This window comes from Heterodontus francisci, chromosome 4 (genome assembly GCF_036365525.1).
Source record: "Heterodontus francisci isolate sHetFra1 chromosome 4, sHetFra1.hap1, whole genome shotgun sequence".
Taxonomy (NCBI): Eukaryota; Metazoa; Chordata; class Chondrichthyes; order Heterodontiformes; family Heterodontidae; genus Heterodontus; species Heterodontus francisci.
This window is the reverse complement of record NC_090374.1, coordinates 57,205,682-57,226,792: the sequence shown is the minus strand read 5'-3', so window position 1 is coordinate 57,226,792 and position 21,111 is coordinate 57,205,682. Positions and strand designations below refer to the sequence as shown.

At 44.7% G+C, this 21,111-nt stretch overlaps 1 protein-coding gene across 1 annotated transcript in view; it reads left to right on the top strand.

Moving 5' to 3' along the window:
* The window catches only part of ankrd34bb (ankyrin repeat domain 34Bb), a 40,169-nt gene extending 24,524 nt beyond the window's left edge, over window positions 1–15,645 (top strand). Inside the window, exon 2 of the mRNA XM_068028823.1 lies at window positions 13,994–15,645. Within this exon, the coding sequence (XP_067884924.1) occupies window positions 14,047–15,645 (1,599 nt within the window). The 5' untranslated portion in view covers window positions 13,994–14,046. The remainder of the gene's footprint in view (window positions 1–13,993) is intronic.
* Window positions 15,646–21,111: the final 5,466 nt, after the last annotated feature.

Sequence of the window (21,111 nt, the reverse complement as noted above, 5' to 3'; positions counted from 1 at the left end):
CTAATGAACTGCAGGCTGCTGGATAATCACCTTTGAACACTCAGGATCATGAAATATGTCACAGCACAGCAGGGAAAGGACTCTCTGCATCGGAGACACTGCCCTGGAGGCACTGGTGAGACAGGTGGAGGCCAGGAGAGACACCATGGCCGAATTTTAAAAACAATAATTTCTGGGTCCTGACCCTGCGCCTCAATTATACTACATTGAAATGTAAATGCCCTAATTGGGCAACAGATGAGCTCGGTGGCCAATTAATGGCGCTGAGCGTCTCCAGGAGGCAGGAGCTGCCCGCAGAGCGTGTGCGGCAAAGGCAGACGGCAGCCATGGTGGGGCCTGCTGCTGCCTTGCTGAAGAAAGCAGGCAGCTCCTTGGAGGACCAGCAGCATAAAAGAATAAGACCATGTCCAAACATCCAAAACTGAGGTCAAGCATATGATTCAGCACAAGATACCCGAGGGCCCCATAATTTTCAACCACAAAAAAAAAGTTTCCTTCCGCCCCGCTGTGAACAAGACTGTTCGGATTTGCTGGAATCCCATTTGAAAATGGCAGCCCTGACCTTGTCAGCCCCTAACAAGCTCCTCTAGGAGTTTAATGGGCCATTAATTGGAGGCGAGCGGGTTCCCTGTCTCTCCCACTGGCCCTCATCTAGAAACACCCTCTGGGACTACGATATTTAAACCGCTTCCACACCCAGTCCCCACCCCGCCAGCATTTGAAAATCCGGCCCCATGTTTCCACTGGTAGGCAGGAAGCCTTCGAGGCTGACCCTCAGGTGGCAAGGGCGTTTAATGCACATAGTGTCACCCCAAGGACAAAGTAGCAGTGCAGAAAAAAGTTTAATGATCTCACTCAGGTGGTCAAGGTGAGTGAATGCATCTGCATATCACATCTCAGACCCACCACACCACCCACTCACACTGCTCAATGCACCACACCACAATCACGCACACTCTGACACTCAGGATTACCCCCTAACATCCTCATTCTATACCTTAACCACATGCACCCCTTCCAATCGTGCCAGCCGCACACACAACTCTACATGCCTCTGCAAGCTTACAGCTATTCAGCTATGGCAGGCACATCACCCAACCATACTGACAAACAGTCATGGGCATTATGCCCACTCGCAGGAGAAGGTGGCACACAACTGGCAGGAAAGCTAGAGGACCAGTGGAGGACCAACTCACATCCAGCCCTTCAGCACCCTAGAGGAAAAGGTCCATAGAATCATTGGGACTGATGCTACAGAGCCAGTGCGCCCAGCACTGTCGAGGTCATTGAGAATGATGGCAAGTTGCTGCCTTATGCACCTCCTCCACTCACTCCTTACCCTCATCCTGAAAGGTGCCGTGAAATGGAAACTGCAGATGGTGGGATTGGGAACTCCTGCTTTCCTCCTCACAAGAACACAAGAATACAAGAATTAGGAGCAGGAGTAGGCCATTCGGCCCCTCGAGCCTGCTCCGCCATCCGTAAGATCATTACTGATCTGATTGTGGCCTCAACTCCACTTTCCTGCCTGCACCACCACCAACCCCCCCTCAATCCTTGACTTCCTTGTTGATCAAAAAATCTATCTAACTCAGCCTTGAATATATTCAAAGACCCAGCCTCCACTGCTCGCTGGGGAAGAGAATTCCACAGACTAACTGTAGTGTTTGACTGATCAGTTTGATTACTTAATCTCTGGATGGAGCTAGAGAGCAGAAGTGGAATTGTGGGAGATTTCTGGAAGCTTCCGGGAGACATTTTGGATCTGTCTCACAGATACAGGCTGCTGTTAAGACATGTGCTCCAATCTATAAGGCCTTTACAGTTAATGTGCTTTAAATAAACCAGTTGTTTATTTAATAGTGTGATATCTGCATTGCTCAGAATTAAATTAGATATTACAAACTAAACCCAGTAACCCAGCGCAAACATAACAAAACTTGGCGATTGAAGATGAGTGAACAGATTCTAATGTTACCAGTTCCAGAACCTTTCGTGCCGATGCCAGGAAATCCTTCTTTAAGTTGGGAGAGATGGATTTCAGGGTTCAAGACCTACTTGCTTACTATAGGGAAGGACAGCCCAAATATAGCAGCAAAACCTAAGAAAGCAACACTCATACATTGCTTAGGGGCAGAGGGACAGCGAGTCTTGGAGCAGCTCACAAAAGATATGTCTACGTTCGATGTGGCAGTGAATGCTCTCAAAAAATACATTGGACCAAAGAAATGCGTGATCATAGAGTAATACGCATTCCGCCAGAGATCTCAGGGACATGGTGAGTCCATTAAACAATATGTGACTGCATTGCAGCAATTGGCATCTACATGTAAATTTGGCACACTAACCAACGAACTGATTCATGACCAATTAACTGAAAAGACTTCAATTCCACAAATTAGGGAACGTCTTTTCATGGAGGATAATGATATAACCTTGGAAAAAGCCATAACCTTGGCAGTCCAGATCGAATCTGCCATGTTACATTTGAAGAGGTTACACACACCTTCACCCTTAGACTTAGGGTTGCAGGCACAGCTTGCCCAATCAACTTCAGTGCAAGGTTAAGGCCAAGAAAACCTCACCAACCTCATCAAAAGGTGCCCCATTGTGGTCAGTTCCCTGCAAAACTGTGCCCAAATTGTGGAACTGCTCATCAAGTTACAATGCCATGTCCAGCTTGAGGGCAAAAGTGTAACTCACGTTCAAAATGGAACCACTTTGCAAAGATATGCAGGTCGTCAAAAGAAAAGACTTCATCGGTTCAACACGTAGGGGAATCTCTTCCTGAGAGTGAGGTACAACATGTATATTCCATCACCAAAAATAAAGCACCGGGTCACTTTAAGGAGTGGTCTGTCGAGATCGCAGGCATCTTAGTGTCATTTCTTATCGATGTTGATGCGGAAGTATCTATTTTGAGTGATAAACTCTACCATCGGTATTTCTCCCAAATCTCTCTCACTCCTGCGACAGATACTCTTCACGCTTATGATGACACTATCATTCCAATTTTGGGGATGATCACAGTTCCAGTACGCTACAAAAACGTCACCCTAGACAGCTTCACATTCCATATAGCTAAAGGCCGAAGCCTTATGGGGGTAAACCTTTTTGATAGGCTTGGATTCAAACCTGAAGACCCCACCGGAGTACACATTAATGGGATTGATAATGCAGATTATACACGCCAGTATCCTTCCTTATATAGTGGATTTGGGGAGATCAAAGGTTACTGTCATGCTCCTCGTGTTGACACATCAATTCGACCAGTTTCACAGAGTTTGAGACGGCTGCCTTTTGCAATTCGTGCTGAAGTGTCACAGGAGCTGAAATGACTAGAGGCAGACAGTATCATTGAACAAATCGACTCATCGCCGTGGATATCAAATCTAGTCATTGCACGATGGAGAAATGGTGAACTCTGAGTACGCATTGACCTAAAGGCAGTCAATAAAGCTATCATACCGGACAAGTATCACTTCCTACAACTCAAGAACTGTCAGCATCATTTCATGACGCCACAGTCTTCACAAAGCTTGAGTTGCGATGGAGTGATCTGCAGATACCTCTAGCAGAACAAAGCCGTTATCTTACAGCTTTTGTTACTCATGAAGATGTGTTTCAGTACCGAAGAATGCCATATGGACTAAGTTCAGCACCCTAGCGCATTCCATAAGATAGTTTCTTCAGTCTTGTCCTCGCGCATTTCAACCCATAGGCAGAAACGTATGTCACAACAGATGCATCGGGAACTGCAATTGGCACTGTACTCTCGCAGTCCATTAACGGATGTGAACGACCAATAGCTTATGCGTTATGCCTGTTGTCAGACACTGAACGTAAATATTCTACTGGAGAGTGGGAAGCACTGGCCTGCATCTATGCATGTGAACATTGGCACATGTATCTTTTTGGTAGAAAGTTTACTCTTCGCACCGATCACCAAGCGTTGACTACATTATTAGCTACATCAGGATCTGCTCATCGACCTCTACACATCTACAGATGGTCAGATCGTCTACATCAGTATAACTTTGAGGTACAGTACCTTGCGGGTTCACACAACCGAGTAGCTTAGCCGTAATACTGTCGCAGAGAGTGTTAGCGATGGCAAAGCAACTCGCGATGTTGAAGACTACGTGATCGCAGTGATTTCGCGCGTGACTGTTAATCTGGTTACACGAGAAGAGTTGGAGACAGAGTCAGCAGTAGACGACGTACTGCACCAAGTAAGTTAATACCTCAAATCTGAGTGGCCTCGTGATATAGTGGAAGAACTGATCCCATTTTACAGAGTACAGAATGAATTCGCATTGTTTGGCGGTAACTGTATTGCATGTGGCACTCGGACAGTTATCCCAAAGGCACTGCAGCAATGTGTATTGCATTTTGCCCATGAAGGACATCGGAGTGTTGTTAAGATGAAACAACGATCCAGTGAAGCAGTCTGGTGGCCAGGAATAGATCACTGTATAGAAGAGTTCATTAGGGACTGCATAGCTTGTACACTCAGTGAAAAATCTGTTAAATCTTGTCCTGCACGTCTAAAGCTGACCCCATGGCCAATGAAACCATGGCAACAACTTCAAGTTGATATTTTTGGAGAAGTGTGAGCAGCCCCTAAGAATCAACAGTTTCTGCTTGTTCTCCACAATCTCCATAGCAAATAGCCGGAAATTGCTACGACAAGTTCCATTACAACCACTTCAGTCAATGGCATCCTGGACATATTATTTACAAAATGGGGTTTGCCGGAGACCATCATGACAGACAATGGACCACAGATTGTCTCAAGTCAATTCACGGAATTCCTAGCCAGTTACAGAATCCATCACCAGCTGACGTCACACTCCAACCCACAATCGAATGGTAGCATTGAAGGGTTCAACAGGGTGATAAAGGAAAGCCTGAAAGCTAGTATGGCAGAGGGGAGAACATTCAAACAGTCCGTTCACATCCTACTCCGCACATACTGGTCCACCCCACACTCTCTAACTGGCAAGACTCCAGCCAAACTTATGATAGGTTGTAACTTTTGCATGCCACTGGCCATTCTCAAGCCACCGCTACCAGTTAACGAGGAGGTCACAGCAAAAGCAGATGAAATCGCATGGTGATAAGAGAAAACAAATACATGCTTTGACAAACGTACAGGCACGAGGGAACCACAGTTTAAAGTTGGAGATTGGGTTTGGATCAAACGGCCAAATTGCGAACACAAATTTGTGTCGTCAGTATCAGGTCCAAAGCATATTAAACGTTTGCTTGGTACAAATGCTTATCTGTTGGCTGACAACAGCAGGTGGAATGCAAGACGTTTGATAGGGAGAAGACCAGGATATTCTGAGGATAGTGGTTATGAGGATACATTTCCTTTTCCTCTGAATGATATTGATAATCCGCCTCATCAAGCCAACCAAACAGATCCACAACCTCAAATTCGTAGATCTAATCGAAGACCTAAGAGACCTTCCTATCTCAAAGACTATCTCTGTACTTAGAGAAAACAGACAAGTTGAATGCTAAGAAATAACCTGATGTATATATGTTTGTTGTTTAGAATACATTAATGTAAAAATAATGTCTTCAGTTAAAGGAGGAAAAATGTAATGTTTGACTGATCAGTTTGATTGCTTAAAGCTCTGGGTGGAGCTAGAGAGCAGAAGTGGAATCGTGGGAGATTTCTGGAATTTCCAGGAGACGTTTTGGATCTGTCTTACAGACACAGGCTGCTGTTAAGACGTGTTCCAACCTGTAAGGCTTTTATAGTTAATGTTAATGTGCTTTAAATAAACCAGTTGGTTATTTAACACAGTGTGATATCTGTATTGCTCAGAATTAAATCAGATATTACAAACTAAACCCAGTATCCCAGCACAAACATAACACTAACCACCCTCTGAGAGAGAAATATTCTCCTTATCTCAGTCTTAAATGGGAGACCCCTAATTTTTAAACTGTGTCCCCTAGTTCTAGTCTCCTCCACAAGGGGAAACATTTCTCTGCATCTACCCTGTCAAGTGCCCTCAGGATCTTATATGCTTCAATAAGATCACCTTTCATTCTTCCAAACTCCAATAGGTATAGGCCCAACCTGCACAACCTTTCCTCATAAAATAACCCGTTCAACCCAGGAATCAGTCAAGTGAACTTTCTCTGAACTGCTTCTAATGCAATTATATCCTTTCTTAAGTAAGGAGACCAAAATTGTACACAGTACTCCAGATGCTATCTAACTAAGGCCCTGTACAGCTGTACCATTTTCAGCTGCTTCATCAATGACCTTCCCTCCATCATAAGGTCAGAAGTGGGGACGCTCCTGATGATTGCACAATGTTCAGCACCATTCGCAACTCCTCAGATACTGAAGCAGCCCGTGTCCAGATGCAGCAAGACCTGAACAACATCCGGCTTGGGCTGATAAGTGGCAAGTAACATACACGCCACACAAGTGCCAGGCAATGACCATCTCCAACAAGAGAGAACATAACAATCTCCCCTTGATGTTCAATGGCATTACCGTCGCTGAATCCCCTAATATCAACATCCTGAGGGATTACCATTGACCGGAAACTGAACTGTGGCTACAAGAGCAGGTCAGAGGCTGGGAATGCTGCAGCGAGTAACTCACCTCCTAACTCCCCAAAGCCTGTCAACCATCTATAAGGCACAAGTCAGGAGCGTGATGGAATATGCTCCAATTGCCCGGATAGGTGCCACTCCAGCAACATTCAAAAGGCTTGACACCATCCAGGACAAAGCAGCCAGCAAGATTGGCACCCCATCCACCACCTTCAACATTCACTCGCTTCACCATCGATGCACAGTGGCAGCAGTGTGTACCATCTACAACTCACCAAGGCTCCTTAGACAGCACCTTCCAAACCCGCAACCTCTACCACCTAAAAGGACAAGGGAAGCAGATGCATGGGAACACCAGCACCTGCAAGCTCCCCTCCAAGCCACACACCATCTTGACTTGGAACTATATCGCCGTTCCTTCGCCATTGCTGGATCAAAATCCTGAAACTCCCTTCGTAACAGCACTGTGGGTATACCTACCCCACATGGACTGCAGCAGTTCAAAAAGGCAGCTCACCACCAGCTTCTCAAGGGCAATTATGGATGGGCAATAATTCTGGCCTAGCCAGTGACGACCATATCCCACGAATTAATAAAATTTTTTAAAAAGCAACATTTCCCTAATTTTATACTTGATTCCCTGTGCAATAAATGCCAACATTCCATTTGCCTTCCTAATCACTTTCTGTACCTGCATACCAATTTTTTGTGATTCATGTACCAGGACACCCAGTTCTCTCTGTACCGTAGAGTTCTGCAGTCTCTCTCCATTTAAATAATTTGCTGCTTTTCTAATCTTCCTGTCAAAGAGGACAAGTTCATATTTTCCCACATTATACTCCATCTGCCAATTTTTTGTTCACTCACTTAACCTATCTAAATTCTTTTGTAGACTCTTTATGTCCTCTTGACAACTTACTTTCCTATATCTTGGTGTCATCAACAAATTTAGCTACCATACATTCAGACCTTCATCCAAGTCATTGATATAGAGTCATAGAGAGATACAGCACTGAAACAGGCCCTTCGGCCCAACGAGTCCACACTGACCATCAGCCACCCATTTATATTAGTCCCATTTTCCCTCTCACATCCCCACCTTCTCTCAATTCTCCTACCACCTACTTACACTGGGGGCAATTTTTACAATGGCCAATTTACCTATTAACCTGCAAGTCTTTAGCGCATGGGAGGAACCGGCGCACCCGGCAGAAACCCACGTGGTCACAGGGAGAATTTGCAAACTCTGCACAGGCAGTACCCAGAACTGAACCCGGGTTGCTGGAGCTGTGAGGCTGCAGTGCTAACCACTGCGCCACTGTGGGTTGTCAATAGTTGAGACGCCAGCACTGATCTCTGTGTTACTCCACTAGTTCCATTTATGCAAAATGACGCATTTATCCCTACTCTCTGCTTTCTGTTAGCTAACCAATCCTTTATCCATGATAATATGTTACCCCCTACACCATGAGCTCTTATCTTGTGTTGTAACCTTTGATGCGGCATCTTATCAAATGCCTTGGAAATCCAAATACACAACAGCTATGTGTTCCCTTTTTTTAATTCTTCCATGGGATGCAGGCGTACTGGCAAAGCCAGCATTTGTTGTCTATCCCTAATTGCTCTTGAGAAAGTGGTGGTCAGCTCCATTCTTGAACCACTGCAGTCCCATGTGCTGCGGGTACATCCACAGTGCTGTTAGGACGGGATTTTGATCCAGTGACAGTGAAGGAACCGCAATATATTTCCAAGTCAGGATGGTGTGTGGCTTGGAGGGGAACTTGCAGGTGGTGGTGTTCCCATGCATCTGCTGTCCTTGTTCTTCTAGGTGGAAGAGGTCATAGGTTTGGAAGGTGCTGTCGAAGGAGGTGTGGTGAGTTGCTATGGTGCATCTTGTAGACCTTGCTTGTTACTTTCTCAAAGAACTCTATTAAATAGTCAAACATGATTTCCCTTTCACAAAACCATATTGGCTCTGCCTGATTATATTATGATTTTCTGAGTGTCCTGCTATTAGCTCCTTAATAATGGATTCTAGCATTTTCCCTATGACAGATGTTAAGCTAACTGGCCTATAGTTTCCTGCTTTCTGTCTCCCTCCTTTCTTGAATAGAGGCGTTACATTTGTGATTTTCCAATCTGCTGTGACCTTTCCAGAATCTAGGGAATTTTATAAGATCACAACCAGTGCATCTACTATCTCAGCAGCCATCAGGTCCAGGGGACTTGTCAGCTTTTAGTTTTCCCAGTACCTTTTCCCTAGTGGTTGTTTAAAGTTCCTCCCTCCCTTTTACCTCTTGATTTTCAAGTATTCTTGGGATTTTTTTGTGTCTTCTACATTGAAGCCAGACACAAAATACCTTCTGCCATTTCCTTGTCCCCCATTATTACAGCCCCAGTCTCACCCTTTAAGGGACCAACGCTCACTTTAGTTACTCTTTTCTTTTTTAAATACTTGTAGAAACTCTTACTGTCTGTTTATATATTTCTAGCTAGCTTTCTCTCATATTTTAATTTCTCCCTCTTTATTTAGTCATTCTTTGCTGGTTTCTAAAATCTATCTGATCTTCTGACCTACCACTAATCTTCGCAGTATTGTACACTTGATACCATCCTTAACTTCTTTAGTTAACCACTGATGGTGCATCCTTCTCATAGAGTTTTTCTTTCTCAAAGGAATATATCTTTTTTGAGAGTTATGAAATATCTCCTTAAATGTCTGCCACTGCTTCTCTATTGTCCTACCTTTTAATCTATTTTTCCATTTCACTTTAGCCACTTATCACCCCCTTCCCTCACCCAACCCTCCCCTCTTGCTTTTGTGCATTCCGATAGTCAGGAACTGATAGCTGCTACGTCTCCAAAGGGCCATGAGGAAGAGGAAGAGCAACCCCATGAGAGTGAAGAGGAGAAACCATTACTTGACCTTACACTCGCAGCCACCAGCTCCGATAATTGCACTGCTCGAACGTTAGAGATTAGTTTGGAGTTGGGATCTGCACATGGTGAGACAAGTGGGCTGCAACCAGGCCAAGGGGATAGGTCAGCCATATGTGAATTCCCTGGAGGGCGAGGTCACAGACAAGTTCTGCTGCAGGGGACTCAGATGAGGACCTAGTTTGGAGTGGGCTATAGGAAAATGCTAATGACAATGCACGGTGAGATGCTTGGTGTGTTGGCAGGCCTGCCAGATAGCCTCCAGTTACTGGCAAGGAGCATGGAGGAGTCCCACTCCACTGAGGCACAGGACATCGTGCAGAGCTTGGAGCTCATCCATTCCACCATGGAAGTGGTTGGCACCTTCATGGCAGAACTGCTAGACCATGATGGAGCATTTGCTGGCCTCTGTCTCAGATTCCATAGCACAGGCAGAGGTCTCCTGATGTCTCACTGCTGCAGTGGAAGTTCCGATGGAGGTCATGAGATCCATAGCTGCTAACATGCAGGCTCAGACTCCTGTCATCCAGACACAGACAGCTACCATTGCGGGTGTGGATCTCCATGCTCAATGAGGCATGTGGGCTCTAACAGCAGTCCCACAATGTGTGCTGCAGCAGATTACTATGATTGCTGAGGTCCTGCCCTGTATGAGTGCAGTGGCACCATGGTGCACCAACCTGCTGTCCTCTCTCAGGATGACAGCAATCATACTCCCCCCCAATAATGCCACTCCACCAGTGTCCTTGCTGTTGCCATCCAGACTGCTGAGGTGGTGCAGTCTGAAGCCAGGCCTTCAAGGCCGAGAGCTAAAGGCTGGCTCGGGTCTGCAAATGAAACCCGACCCGAGCTCGACAGAACCACATCCGACCCAAGCCCGACCCGGCCCGAGTCCTTTCATTTTCCCCCTAACCTAGCTTCCATTTTTCACTTTGTTGCTTATCTGCACAAGCTTAAAAAAACTGTAACTAAACAACCTTTCAAGTCCAAAAAGTATATTAACATTGGAGCCACTTATCAGAGGTGGTGATAGAGTATGTCTGACCCGGCCGGATCCGACCCGAGCCCGAATGCCGGACCTGGAAGAGCGACCCGACCTGAACCCAACACATGTCGTCGGGTCCCGTCGGGTTTGGGGTGGGTAGCCATGCTCTACCCAAAGCTGCTCAAGGGCATCCTGCAAGGCTGACTCTGGTCTCCCCCAGTGAAAGTCAGCAAGCTTACCAGCAGCCATGCTGTAACCACTGGGGTAGCATAGTGTAGGAGCACTAGGACAGGCAAGGACACCCACAAGACAGGCACCAAGTGGATACACAAGAGTGAATAGTTTGTTTTTGCATTATTAATGCATTGCTGGATAAAGATGTTGAATGAAGGTTTTTGCTGTTGGCCTTTTTTGGTTGGTGTAGGCCAAGGGGACTTTTGATGGGGAGTCTAATAGTGATGAACGGTTGGGGAATGGAGGTCCATGTTGATCTGGGGAGGTTCCCTATAACTGAAGCGAAGACTCAAAATACTGTCCCATTGGCTGTGTCTAGTTGCAAGTGGTAGATGTGCTTTCCTTCCTGCCTCCTCCTCCTCTTCCTCTACTTCCTCCACCCTGCCCCCTGAGGTGGCTTCTGGATCCTAGGAGGTAGTGGCTGAGCCCTCAGAATGGCTGGGTTGTGGAGGTCACGGCACAATACCACAAACATGGACACCCCCTTGGACATGTACTGTAGAGATCCCCTGAGCGATCTAGGCAGCAAAAGCATTGCTTTAGGAGGGCGGTGGCTTGCTCCATAGCATTGGGGGTGGCTCCATGGCTCTCATTGAAGGCCCTCTCAGCTTGCATGGTGGGATGCGGGAAGAGGATCATCAGCCACATGTGGAGTAAGTAGCCCTAGTTGCTGAGCAGACATCCTTCTTGGAGGTCCAAAGACGGGCAATATGTTGGACTGGTGCAGGATAAATGCATTGTGGGTGCTGCCAGGATAGCGGGCATTTGCTGAGATGAATTTCTTGGTTGCACACCATCTGTATATTGATTGAATGATAGCCCTTGCAGTTCCTGTATCGCTCCCCGTTGATGTGGGAGATCCGCAAAGCCACTTGCGTGCAGTCAATGGTGTCCTGCACCATCAGGAGGCCCACTAACTTGGTGAATTCATGTGTACTTTCAACCTGCTATTCCTTCCTCAGGAAGAGGAGGACAAAGTCCCCTCTCCACATGTACAGTGCTTCTGTCATAAAGGCCTGCTACCCGACCCGAACCCGACGGGACCCGACGACATGTGTCGGGTTCAGGTTGGGTCGGGTCGCACTTCCGGGTCAGACATTCGGGCTCAGGTCGGGTCGGGCCAGTTCGGACACGCTCTATCACCACCTCAGGTAAGTGACTCTAATGTTAATTTACTTTTTGGACTTTAAAGGTGGTTTTGCTACAGTTTTTTAAAGCTTGTGCAGGTAAGGAACAAAGTGAAAAATGGAAGGTAAGTTAACTGATGGTTGGGTTGGGTCGGGGGCGGGTAAAAATGGAAGGATTCGGGCCGGGTCAGGCACGGGGTTGGATGGGGTTCTGTCGGGCTCGGGTCGGGTCTCATTTGCCTTTACTCTGTCACCTCCCTGATGCATTTATGAAGAGTGAACTGCAAGATGTTAATGATGTTGTCTGCTCTTGCCTGAAAGGGTCCATGGTGTAGAATGTAAGGGTAATGGTGACCTTCACAGTCACTGGGAGAGCCATCCTCGCTCTACTTCAAGTCAGCAGGTCAGTGTGAAGAGGTGGCACAACTTCCTTGTTGAAATGTAGCCTCTTCGGGCACTGCTCCTGACTCATGGCTAAGTAGGAGTGGTGCTCCTGAACCACTCTTTCTGGGTAGGGAGAGCCCTCCTTCTCCTCCCTCCTTTCAGAGCTTCCCTTCTCTGCCTCTTGTCTCCATGCCCTGGTCATGTTACAGACCAAGAGTTACTGCAACAAATGCTCCCATACCTGTGTAAGGCACTAGTCTTTCCTCCCTTACTGGGCTGAATTTTATGGGCACCCCTGAGATGTGTTCGGAGGTGGGGGGGGGCCCATAGAATTGCAACGGAAGGTGGAGGGCCCATCGCCACCTTGGCACAACGCTATTTTGTCAGGGGCGGGATAGGCTGAAGACGGCCTTCCAACCCAGAGGCCAATTGGGGCCCTTAAGTGACCTATTAATGGTCACTTAAGGGCCTCTTCCTGCCGCTGCTGCAATTTAACTAGTGGCAGGGGTGGGGAGGGGTCCTCCGTGACACGAGGAGGCCACTCAGTAAAATAAGGCAACCTTCCTGCGGGCTTATGGCGGGAGCCCTCCTCTGTGGGCAATCTGTGGCCCATGGGGGGCCCCTGCCAGGAAAACCTACACTTCCCTGAAGCATCCTCCCCTGCACTAAACTCCCACCCTCCCACTATCGCTTACTGGGGCCTTCTATTCTGGCCCCGGCGACGCCATCTCACTTACCTTGGATTCAGGCTTCAGTGCTGGGCCTGGGTCCAAGGTTTCTTACAATACCGGCAGTGGCCATTGCACCCAGTGGCGCTGTTGATACTGCTTAGCTGCCAGCCCTATGATTGGCCGTCCGCTCTTGGAGGCGGGATCCCCATCTTTAAAAGGATGGGGATCCCGGTGCTGGGCTGTTCATTGGCCTGTGCCATAGAATTGCTCCCACGAGACTCCAGCTGGTCAAGGCGGGATTCCCCCTGCCTTTTCAGCCCACTGCTGGGGCCCTGCCATGGGTACAAAATCCAGCCCACTGTGTGCAACAAATATCTCCAGTTTGTTCCAGCAACTCAAACTTTGCCTCAGCATAAGTAAGTCAAAAACACCTCACTTGCAACTTGATGAGTGACCCTTTAAATAGCCTCAGCACAGGGCGCATTTTGTTTCATAAAACTTGTTGTTTCAGGATTGATTAATGAAGATGCTGCCTGCACATATAGGTCCTAAATGCAAGTTACTTGCATACTTACTGCATTTAAAGCAAGGCACGTGCCAAAATGCAAGCAACAGCAAAATGTCCACGAATCTTTGTCTTCCTATCTTTTTTTTCTTTCATTTTAACATACCTGATCATTACTGCCTGTTATTGCCCCTGCCTATCTCATTGTCTTTGGTCAAGTTGTATGTTATTACTTTATGGTATTAATTTGCCTTTAATGAAGTTAAAAGTAACAATTTGGGGAAATAAATTATGCAAGTTTTAAAACATCTCCTAAGTTAACAGTTTTTTTTCCAGGACTAAGTATATCGAAGATCTCCATGGACATATTAAATTCATTTTCTGATTGGTCACATTCAACTAATGCTCTATAGTTTGGCACACAATAAGCTTTCATTCCAAACTTGCAAGTTTGGTAGATGTGACCTGGGTGATAAAAGAACTATTAAAATTAGCAACATGTAGATTTGTCGTTTGTGATCTGAGAAGTTCACCTTGTTGAAATACTTTTCTTTTATCATTGCAGTGCGACTGAGTGTCAGACATAGAAACTTTTAATCAGTTGCCAATCCCTGGGAGATGGACAAAGCCATGGAAGTGCGCACAGATGGTAACTCTCTGTTAAAAGCTGTCTATCTGAGCAGACTGCGCCTCACCAGACTATTGCTAGAAGGTGGGGCTTACATCAACGAAAGTAATGAGCGAGGTGAAACTCCTCTAATGATTGCTTGCAAAACAAAACATGTGGACCAGCAAAGCATCAGCAAAGTGAAAATGGTGAAATATCTTCTGGAAAATCATGCTGATCCTAATATTCAGGACAAATCAGGGAAGACTGCTTTAATGTATGCATGCATAGAGAGGGCTGGTGCTGAGGTCATTGCATTGCTGCTGAAAAGTGGTGCCGATCCAAGTCTGGAAGATCATTCAGGTGGTTCTGCTTTGGTTTATGCTGTAACCTCTGATGACAAGGAAACCCTTAAAGTTCTGCTAGATGCCTGCAAAGCAAGAGGAAAAGAAGTAATTATCATCACAACAGACAAATCGCCCTCTGGTAGACAGACAACTAAGCAGTATCTAAATGTTCCCCCTTCTCCAGATATTGAAGATCGACATTCACCAATCCCTTGCACCTCACCCTCAGATATTGAGCTTAAAACATCATCACCTCCGCTCACAAACAATACAGTGAAAGATAAGCATGTTTTTAGCTTCAGAGACCCAGCTCTCCTCTTCAGTGATAAAGGTTCCTCTGAACCAGCTTCTCCATCTAGGAAGTCCACTGAGCCACAGCCTGGGGCCAAGTTTCCCCAGCTGCAAAGGTTGCACTCTGAACCTTGGTTGACCATTCCTCCTTCACTCTTATCTCAGCACAAAACATCTTCATTTCACGAAGATGTGCAGAACCTGACTACAGAAGAAGACCTATCCCTTAAAATCAATGGCTTAATGCTACCCAAGCGACTCTTCACCAGGCATCAAAGTATTGATGTAAAAGACACTGCAGCTTTATTAAATACCTTAGATCAAGCTTCAGCTTTAACTGCACCAAGGAAATTTTCCTGTGATGAAATACACTCCCAGTCGCTTCACTCTGGACTATGTCGTAATAACACAATTCCTGTGGATCAGGATCCAGATTCAATACAATCAATTTCTGTTTCAAGTTTACGGAGCATTGTCCAGAAAAGAAACTTGGGTGTTGATCACTATAATTCTGACTCACAACTCACAATTTGCTCAAAGCAAACAGCAATGGATGAAAGCAAAATATTACTGGAGCGGAAAAAAATGATTTCTTCCCCGTTGTCTGTGCTAACCAGCTCCAGAGAGTCTCTGGACAATTTACCAACTAGTTCTCTGGGCGCTGCTTGCATGAAACATACTGGAATTCTTGAGAGGCGAGGTTCAGGAACGCTGCTCTTAGACCACATTTCACAAACAAGACCAGGCTACCTCCCGCCTTTAAATATAAATCCGCATCGTCCAATTCCTGATATTGGAGCCAACAGCAAAGGACCTGCGTCACATGCTGCTGCAAAGCCTCTAATACCAGCAGCCCCAAACAGTCAAAAGCGAACAGACATAAAAAGCAAAAAGATGTTGTTCAGGAGACATTCAGTCCAGGTAGAGCAAATGAAACAGCTGGCAAATTTTGAGGAAATTTTTGGACAGTAAAGGCGATCCCACTAGAATAACTGGTAGAAGACTGAGGGATATGCTCAGTTTTTGGAAAGGAAGGCATTAGTCTTCACAGTTTTAAATACTAAAATTTGTTTTCCACTCGTTGATTTTGTGAAGCAAACTTTGCTTAAGGTTAGCACCGCAAACTTGGTCAATCACACATCACTTCGAATAATGTTCATTTTTGAGGTTGATTTGACAGACATGAAATAACAGTAACGACCATTCTGCAGGTTATGGAGTGCACAAAACAGTAGTAATTAAATCTCAGCACTAGGTCACAAAGCTCAGTTTACTGATCAGGCTGATTTCATATTTATGACGAGAGTCATCAGGAACTAAAACTAAGTTGGAATCAGATAAGAGATCCTGATACACACAATGGATCTGGCTGCTTGTTAAGTGCTATTCCTCTGCATGATTGTGACCAATCCCTATGGTTATAGAGAATTGTTTAGCATACAGTAGTTTACCCATAGCTACTTGTATAACCTCACAAGGAAACTACTTGTACAGGTTCATATTCTTTCAATATTATGTCTTATTCATTATATCAACTTATGGGTTCAATAGACTTTATGAAAAATTGATAAAGGAAGAGAAAAAGACTAATATGTGGTAGTGAAGAAATGTCAAACAGCAAACTAAATTTTCAAAATGTGTAACAACGTTCTAATTGTTAAAACTTTTGAAAAGTATTTCCATCTTATTGGATATATTTTAGCTTTTGGATGGCTGACCAAACTTACCTTTCCAGGACCTCTTTGGCTCTATTGCCAGTGAAACTGTGATGTGAACGATGGACATTCTGACTAGCTCTATCCTAAAATAGTCATCACAGTCCAATGTGCACCATAGAACCCTGATTCGCTGTTAAAATGGGACTAATGCCTGAGACAGGCAGATACTTTGGACATCTATTGGTAGGGCCCTGTGAAATTGGCAATGGGTTAATTGCTGGGGTTAATGGGGTGAGAAAACTACCAACCCCATCGGCACCTTTCTGTTTAGTCGCTCTGAGATTTGAAACCAGAAACAAAGATTATTATCAAATTATGATTACATTTTGAAAGACTGCATACTTTGCTTCTGTATCTTTTTGCATTTTTTTGTATTTAGGGTAACCTTGAGATTCTCAATTTCTCATGAAGGAGAATGACTTGTAAACACATAAATTTGTTGGCATTCACTTCCAAAGGGTACACACAGTCTTGTCCCTTGCATATTTGGATGGGAATAATAAATAAACATACCTTCATAAACAGCATCCCTCTCAAAGCAATACTATGGAACTGTTCTGTTTATTTAACCACTGACTGTGACAGTTGTAAGTCAAATTATATCTCATGAATATATGTTTACTTAAGTGAATCATATTTTCTGTGCAGTATAACAGAATGTTAATCCAGTGTTTAGTAATCCAGTGTTATTGCAGGGATTGGTTGGCTCGAACATTTGCTTTTCATACTGATAAATCACTGGGCTTAATTTTAACCTAGTCCTCCCAGCCAGAAACTGACAGGATCTGATCAGCTGTAATTTTTACACCTCACCCAATTTTACTTCCAATGACTTAAGTGGAAAGTGAAGCTGGGCAGGGAATAAAACAGACAGCCAATCTAATCCCATCCATTTCCCATTGGGTAGATTAGATTAAGTTTACTCCATTCCTTGATGAGAAAATAAGAGATTGAAGGGAGCAAAAGAATCAAATGGGTTAGTTTACAAATTGTTTCTTTCATCCTAACAGAATGATAAAGCACAAACAAAATTATTGGTTCTGAATTTCCTCATTGTCTTTAACATTTGCATCGTTGTTATGCCATTATTGCACTCTTTGCCAGCTGCTGCAGTTGGCATTATGTCATTAAAGATATGAGTGGAGTGTCACAAAACTATGCAAATGGAATTGGTCTCATCTACAATGTATAAGATGACTATTTTAGGCTATTTCTAGGTTCTTTACTCCCCCAGCTGCCACTCAGATTTTGTGACTTTTGTTCCCTGATTGATCACGATGGGCCGAAGGGCCTGTTTCTGTGCTGTATAACTCTATGACTCTATGACTACTATCACCAATTGGTTTCCGAATGGGAACACTCCAATCTAATGGCAGAGGAGGACCAAGGGAAAGATACCTTATACAACAAGAAAAAGTATGAAAGAAATTAAAGTATTTAACTTTACTTCAATGGCCGAGGTATGGAATACAAAAGTAGGGATGTAATGCTGGAACTGTATAAAACACTGGTTCGGCCACAGTTGGAGTATTGCTTACAGTAATGGTTACCACATTACAGAAAGGATATAATTGCTCTGGAGCGAGTACAGAGGAGATTTACAAGAATGTTGCCAGTGCTGAAAGGTTGCAGCTATGAGGAAAGATTGGATAGGCTGGGGTTGTTTTCCTTAGAACAGAGGAGGCTGAGGGGTGACTTAATCGAGGTGTATAAAATTTTGAGGGGCCTAGATAGAGTAGACAGGAAGGACCTGTTTCTCCTAGCAGAGAGGTCAGTTACCAGGGGCACAGATTTAAGGTAGAAAGATTAGAGGGGACATAAGGAAAAACTTTTTCACCCAGAGGGTGGTGGGTGTCTGGAATTCACTGCCAGGAATGGTCGTGGAGGCAGAAACCCTCAATTCTTTGAAAAGGTACCAGGACATTCACCTGAAGTGCTGTAACCTGCAAGGCTATGGACCAGGTGCTGGAAGGTGGGATTAGATTGGGCGGCTAGTTTTTACAGACAGGCTGAATGGCCTCCTTCTGTACCATAATTTTTCTATGGTTTTCTCTGTGCTATGCACTATGATGGACTGAGAGGATGAACAAGCCACTGCCAGCCACCAGCAGGTATGAGCGAGTCAGCTTGGGCTAAGTAATAGTTTTCTCTCTCTCACTGGAGAAGCATCTGGTCTATGTTCAGTGTGAACCCATGGGCGAGAAGTTTGCGCCCTGTAATTTCATTGTCAGCAGACACAACATTAATTGCTCTGGTTCAATTCCATTGTCTTTTACGCAGAGAAAAAAATAAATGACAATCATACACAAGAGGTTCATTATATCAGAGAATTATAGAATGATACAGTACAATAAGAGGCCATTTGACTCACTATGCTCCTTAAAAGAGCTATGTAATTAGTCTCACACCCCTGTTCTTTCCCCACAGCCCTGTAAATTTTTTCCTTCAAGTATTTATCCAATTCTCTTTTGAAAGTTACTATTGAACCTGCTACCATCATCCTTTCAGGCAGTGTGCTCAAGATCAAAACAACTCACTGAGTAAATGACAAGTGAAATTCATGGTCTATACCAGCCTGCACTAACTTGTACCAGTGAGTGCCCTGGGATGGGGTTGGTCGGTGTCATGTCTGTCATGCCACTTTGCCAAGGCACATCACGTGAAAATCTTGGAATAAGCATTTCATAAGGAGCATAACTTGTACATTGGACATTGACATCTCGAACATCACAATGTTGCATAGGATGAGGCAGCAGTGAGAGAGTAAGTTTTATATAAGAACCTGGAGCAGGAGTAGATCATATGGCTCCTCGAGTGTGCTGCACCATTCAATAAGATCATAGCTGATCTTCTACCTCAAATCCACTTCCCCGCCCACTCCCCATTTGAGGAAACACTTTGTGGCATTCATAGTTGGGACAGCCTTTGGTTCTCTTCGCTAACCTTCAGCTTAAGGAGGAACAGGAATGGCAGCTCAATGTTCCTGGTTACAGGGTTTTCAGACACGATAGGGAGGGGGATCAGAAAGGAGGACGAGTGGCAATTTTGGTCAAGGAAACTATTACAGCTGTGCGGAGGAATGATATGTTGGAAGGTTCATCAAATGAGGCCATATGGATGGAGCTAAGGAACAAAAAAGGGGCAATCACACTGCTGGGAGTGTACTATAGACCCCCAAACAGTCAGAGGGAGATAGAAAAGCAGATATGTAGGCAAATCTCTGAGAAGTGCAAGAACAATAGGGCAGTAATAGTAGGGGATTTTAACTACCCCAATATTAACTGGGATAGTTTTAGTGTGAAAGGAATTGAGGGAGCAGAATTCTTGAGGTGCATTCAGGAAAACTTTTTTGCCCAGTATGTAGCAAGTCCAACAAGAGAGGATGCAGTTTTATACTTAGTTTTAGGAAATGAAGATGGGCATGTCGAAGGGGTGGCAGTGGGGTAGCATTTTGGTGGTAGTGATCAAAATTCAGTCAGTTTTAACATAATTATGGAAAAGGACAGAGATAGAACAGGAGTTAGAGTTCTCAATTGGGGCAAGGCCAATTTTACTAAACTGAGGAGTGATTTAGTGAAAGTAGACTGGAAACAGCTACTTGAAGGCAAATCAGTGTCAGAGCAGTGGGAGGCATTCAAAGAGGAGATTCAAGGGTTTCAGAGTAAACACGTTTCCACAAAGAAAAAGGGTGAGACAGCCAAATCTAGAGCCCCATGGATGTCAAGGAGATTACATGGTAAGATAAGACAGAAAAGGAAAGCTTATGTCTGACAGCGAGAACTCAATACTACAGAAAGTCAAGAGGAGTATAGCAAGTGGAGAGGTGAAATCAGAAAGGAAATTAGGAAAGCAAAGAGAGTTCATGAAAGAACATTGGCAAGCAAAATCAAGGTGAACCCAAAGATGTTTTATCAATACATTAAGAGTAAGAGGGTAAGTAAGGAGAGAGTAGGGCTCATAAAGGATCAAAAAGGTAATTATGTCTTGTGGGGGGGCGGGGGGCGGGGGAGGAGGGAAGATAAAGCCAAAAATGTGCTGGAAATACTCAGCAGGTCTGGCAGCATCTGTGGAGAGAGAAGCAAGTTAACGTTTCAGGTCAGTGACCGTTCAACAGAACTGGCAAAGGTTAGAAATGTAATAGGGTTTAAGTAAATAAAGTGGGGGTGGGATGAAAGGGAACAAATGGGAAGATGTTGATAGGACAGAGGGACACAGTGAATAACTGACAAAGAGGTCATGGGGAAAGGCAAAGACAAAGAGTATGTTAATGGTGTGGTGAAATGAAAAGCTTTAGTGCAGAGAGGGTGTTAAATGACAAAATAATGAAAACCCTAGCCACAAGCAAAAACATGAAAAAAAAAGAAAAAAAAACAGTGTAGGGGCGGAAAATGTTGGAATGGTTCCTAATGAATATTTTGCGTCTATCTTCACAAAAGAGGGTGCGATGCAGATATTGTAGTTAAGGAAGAGGAGTGGGAAGTATTGGATGTGATAAACATAGGGACAAAGGAAGTATTAATGGGACCCTCAAAAGATGATAAATCACCAGGGCCAGATGAAATGTACCCTAGGCTATTAAAAGAAGCAAGAGAAGAAATAGCAGAAGGACTGGATACAGGTGTGGTGACGGAGGATTGGAGAACTCCTAACATTGTACCTCTCTTTAAAAAGGGAGCGAGGGAAAGATCGAATAATTACAGGCCAGTCAGTCTAACCTCTA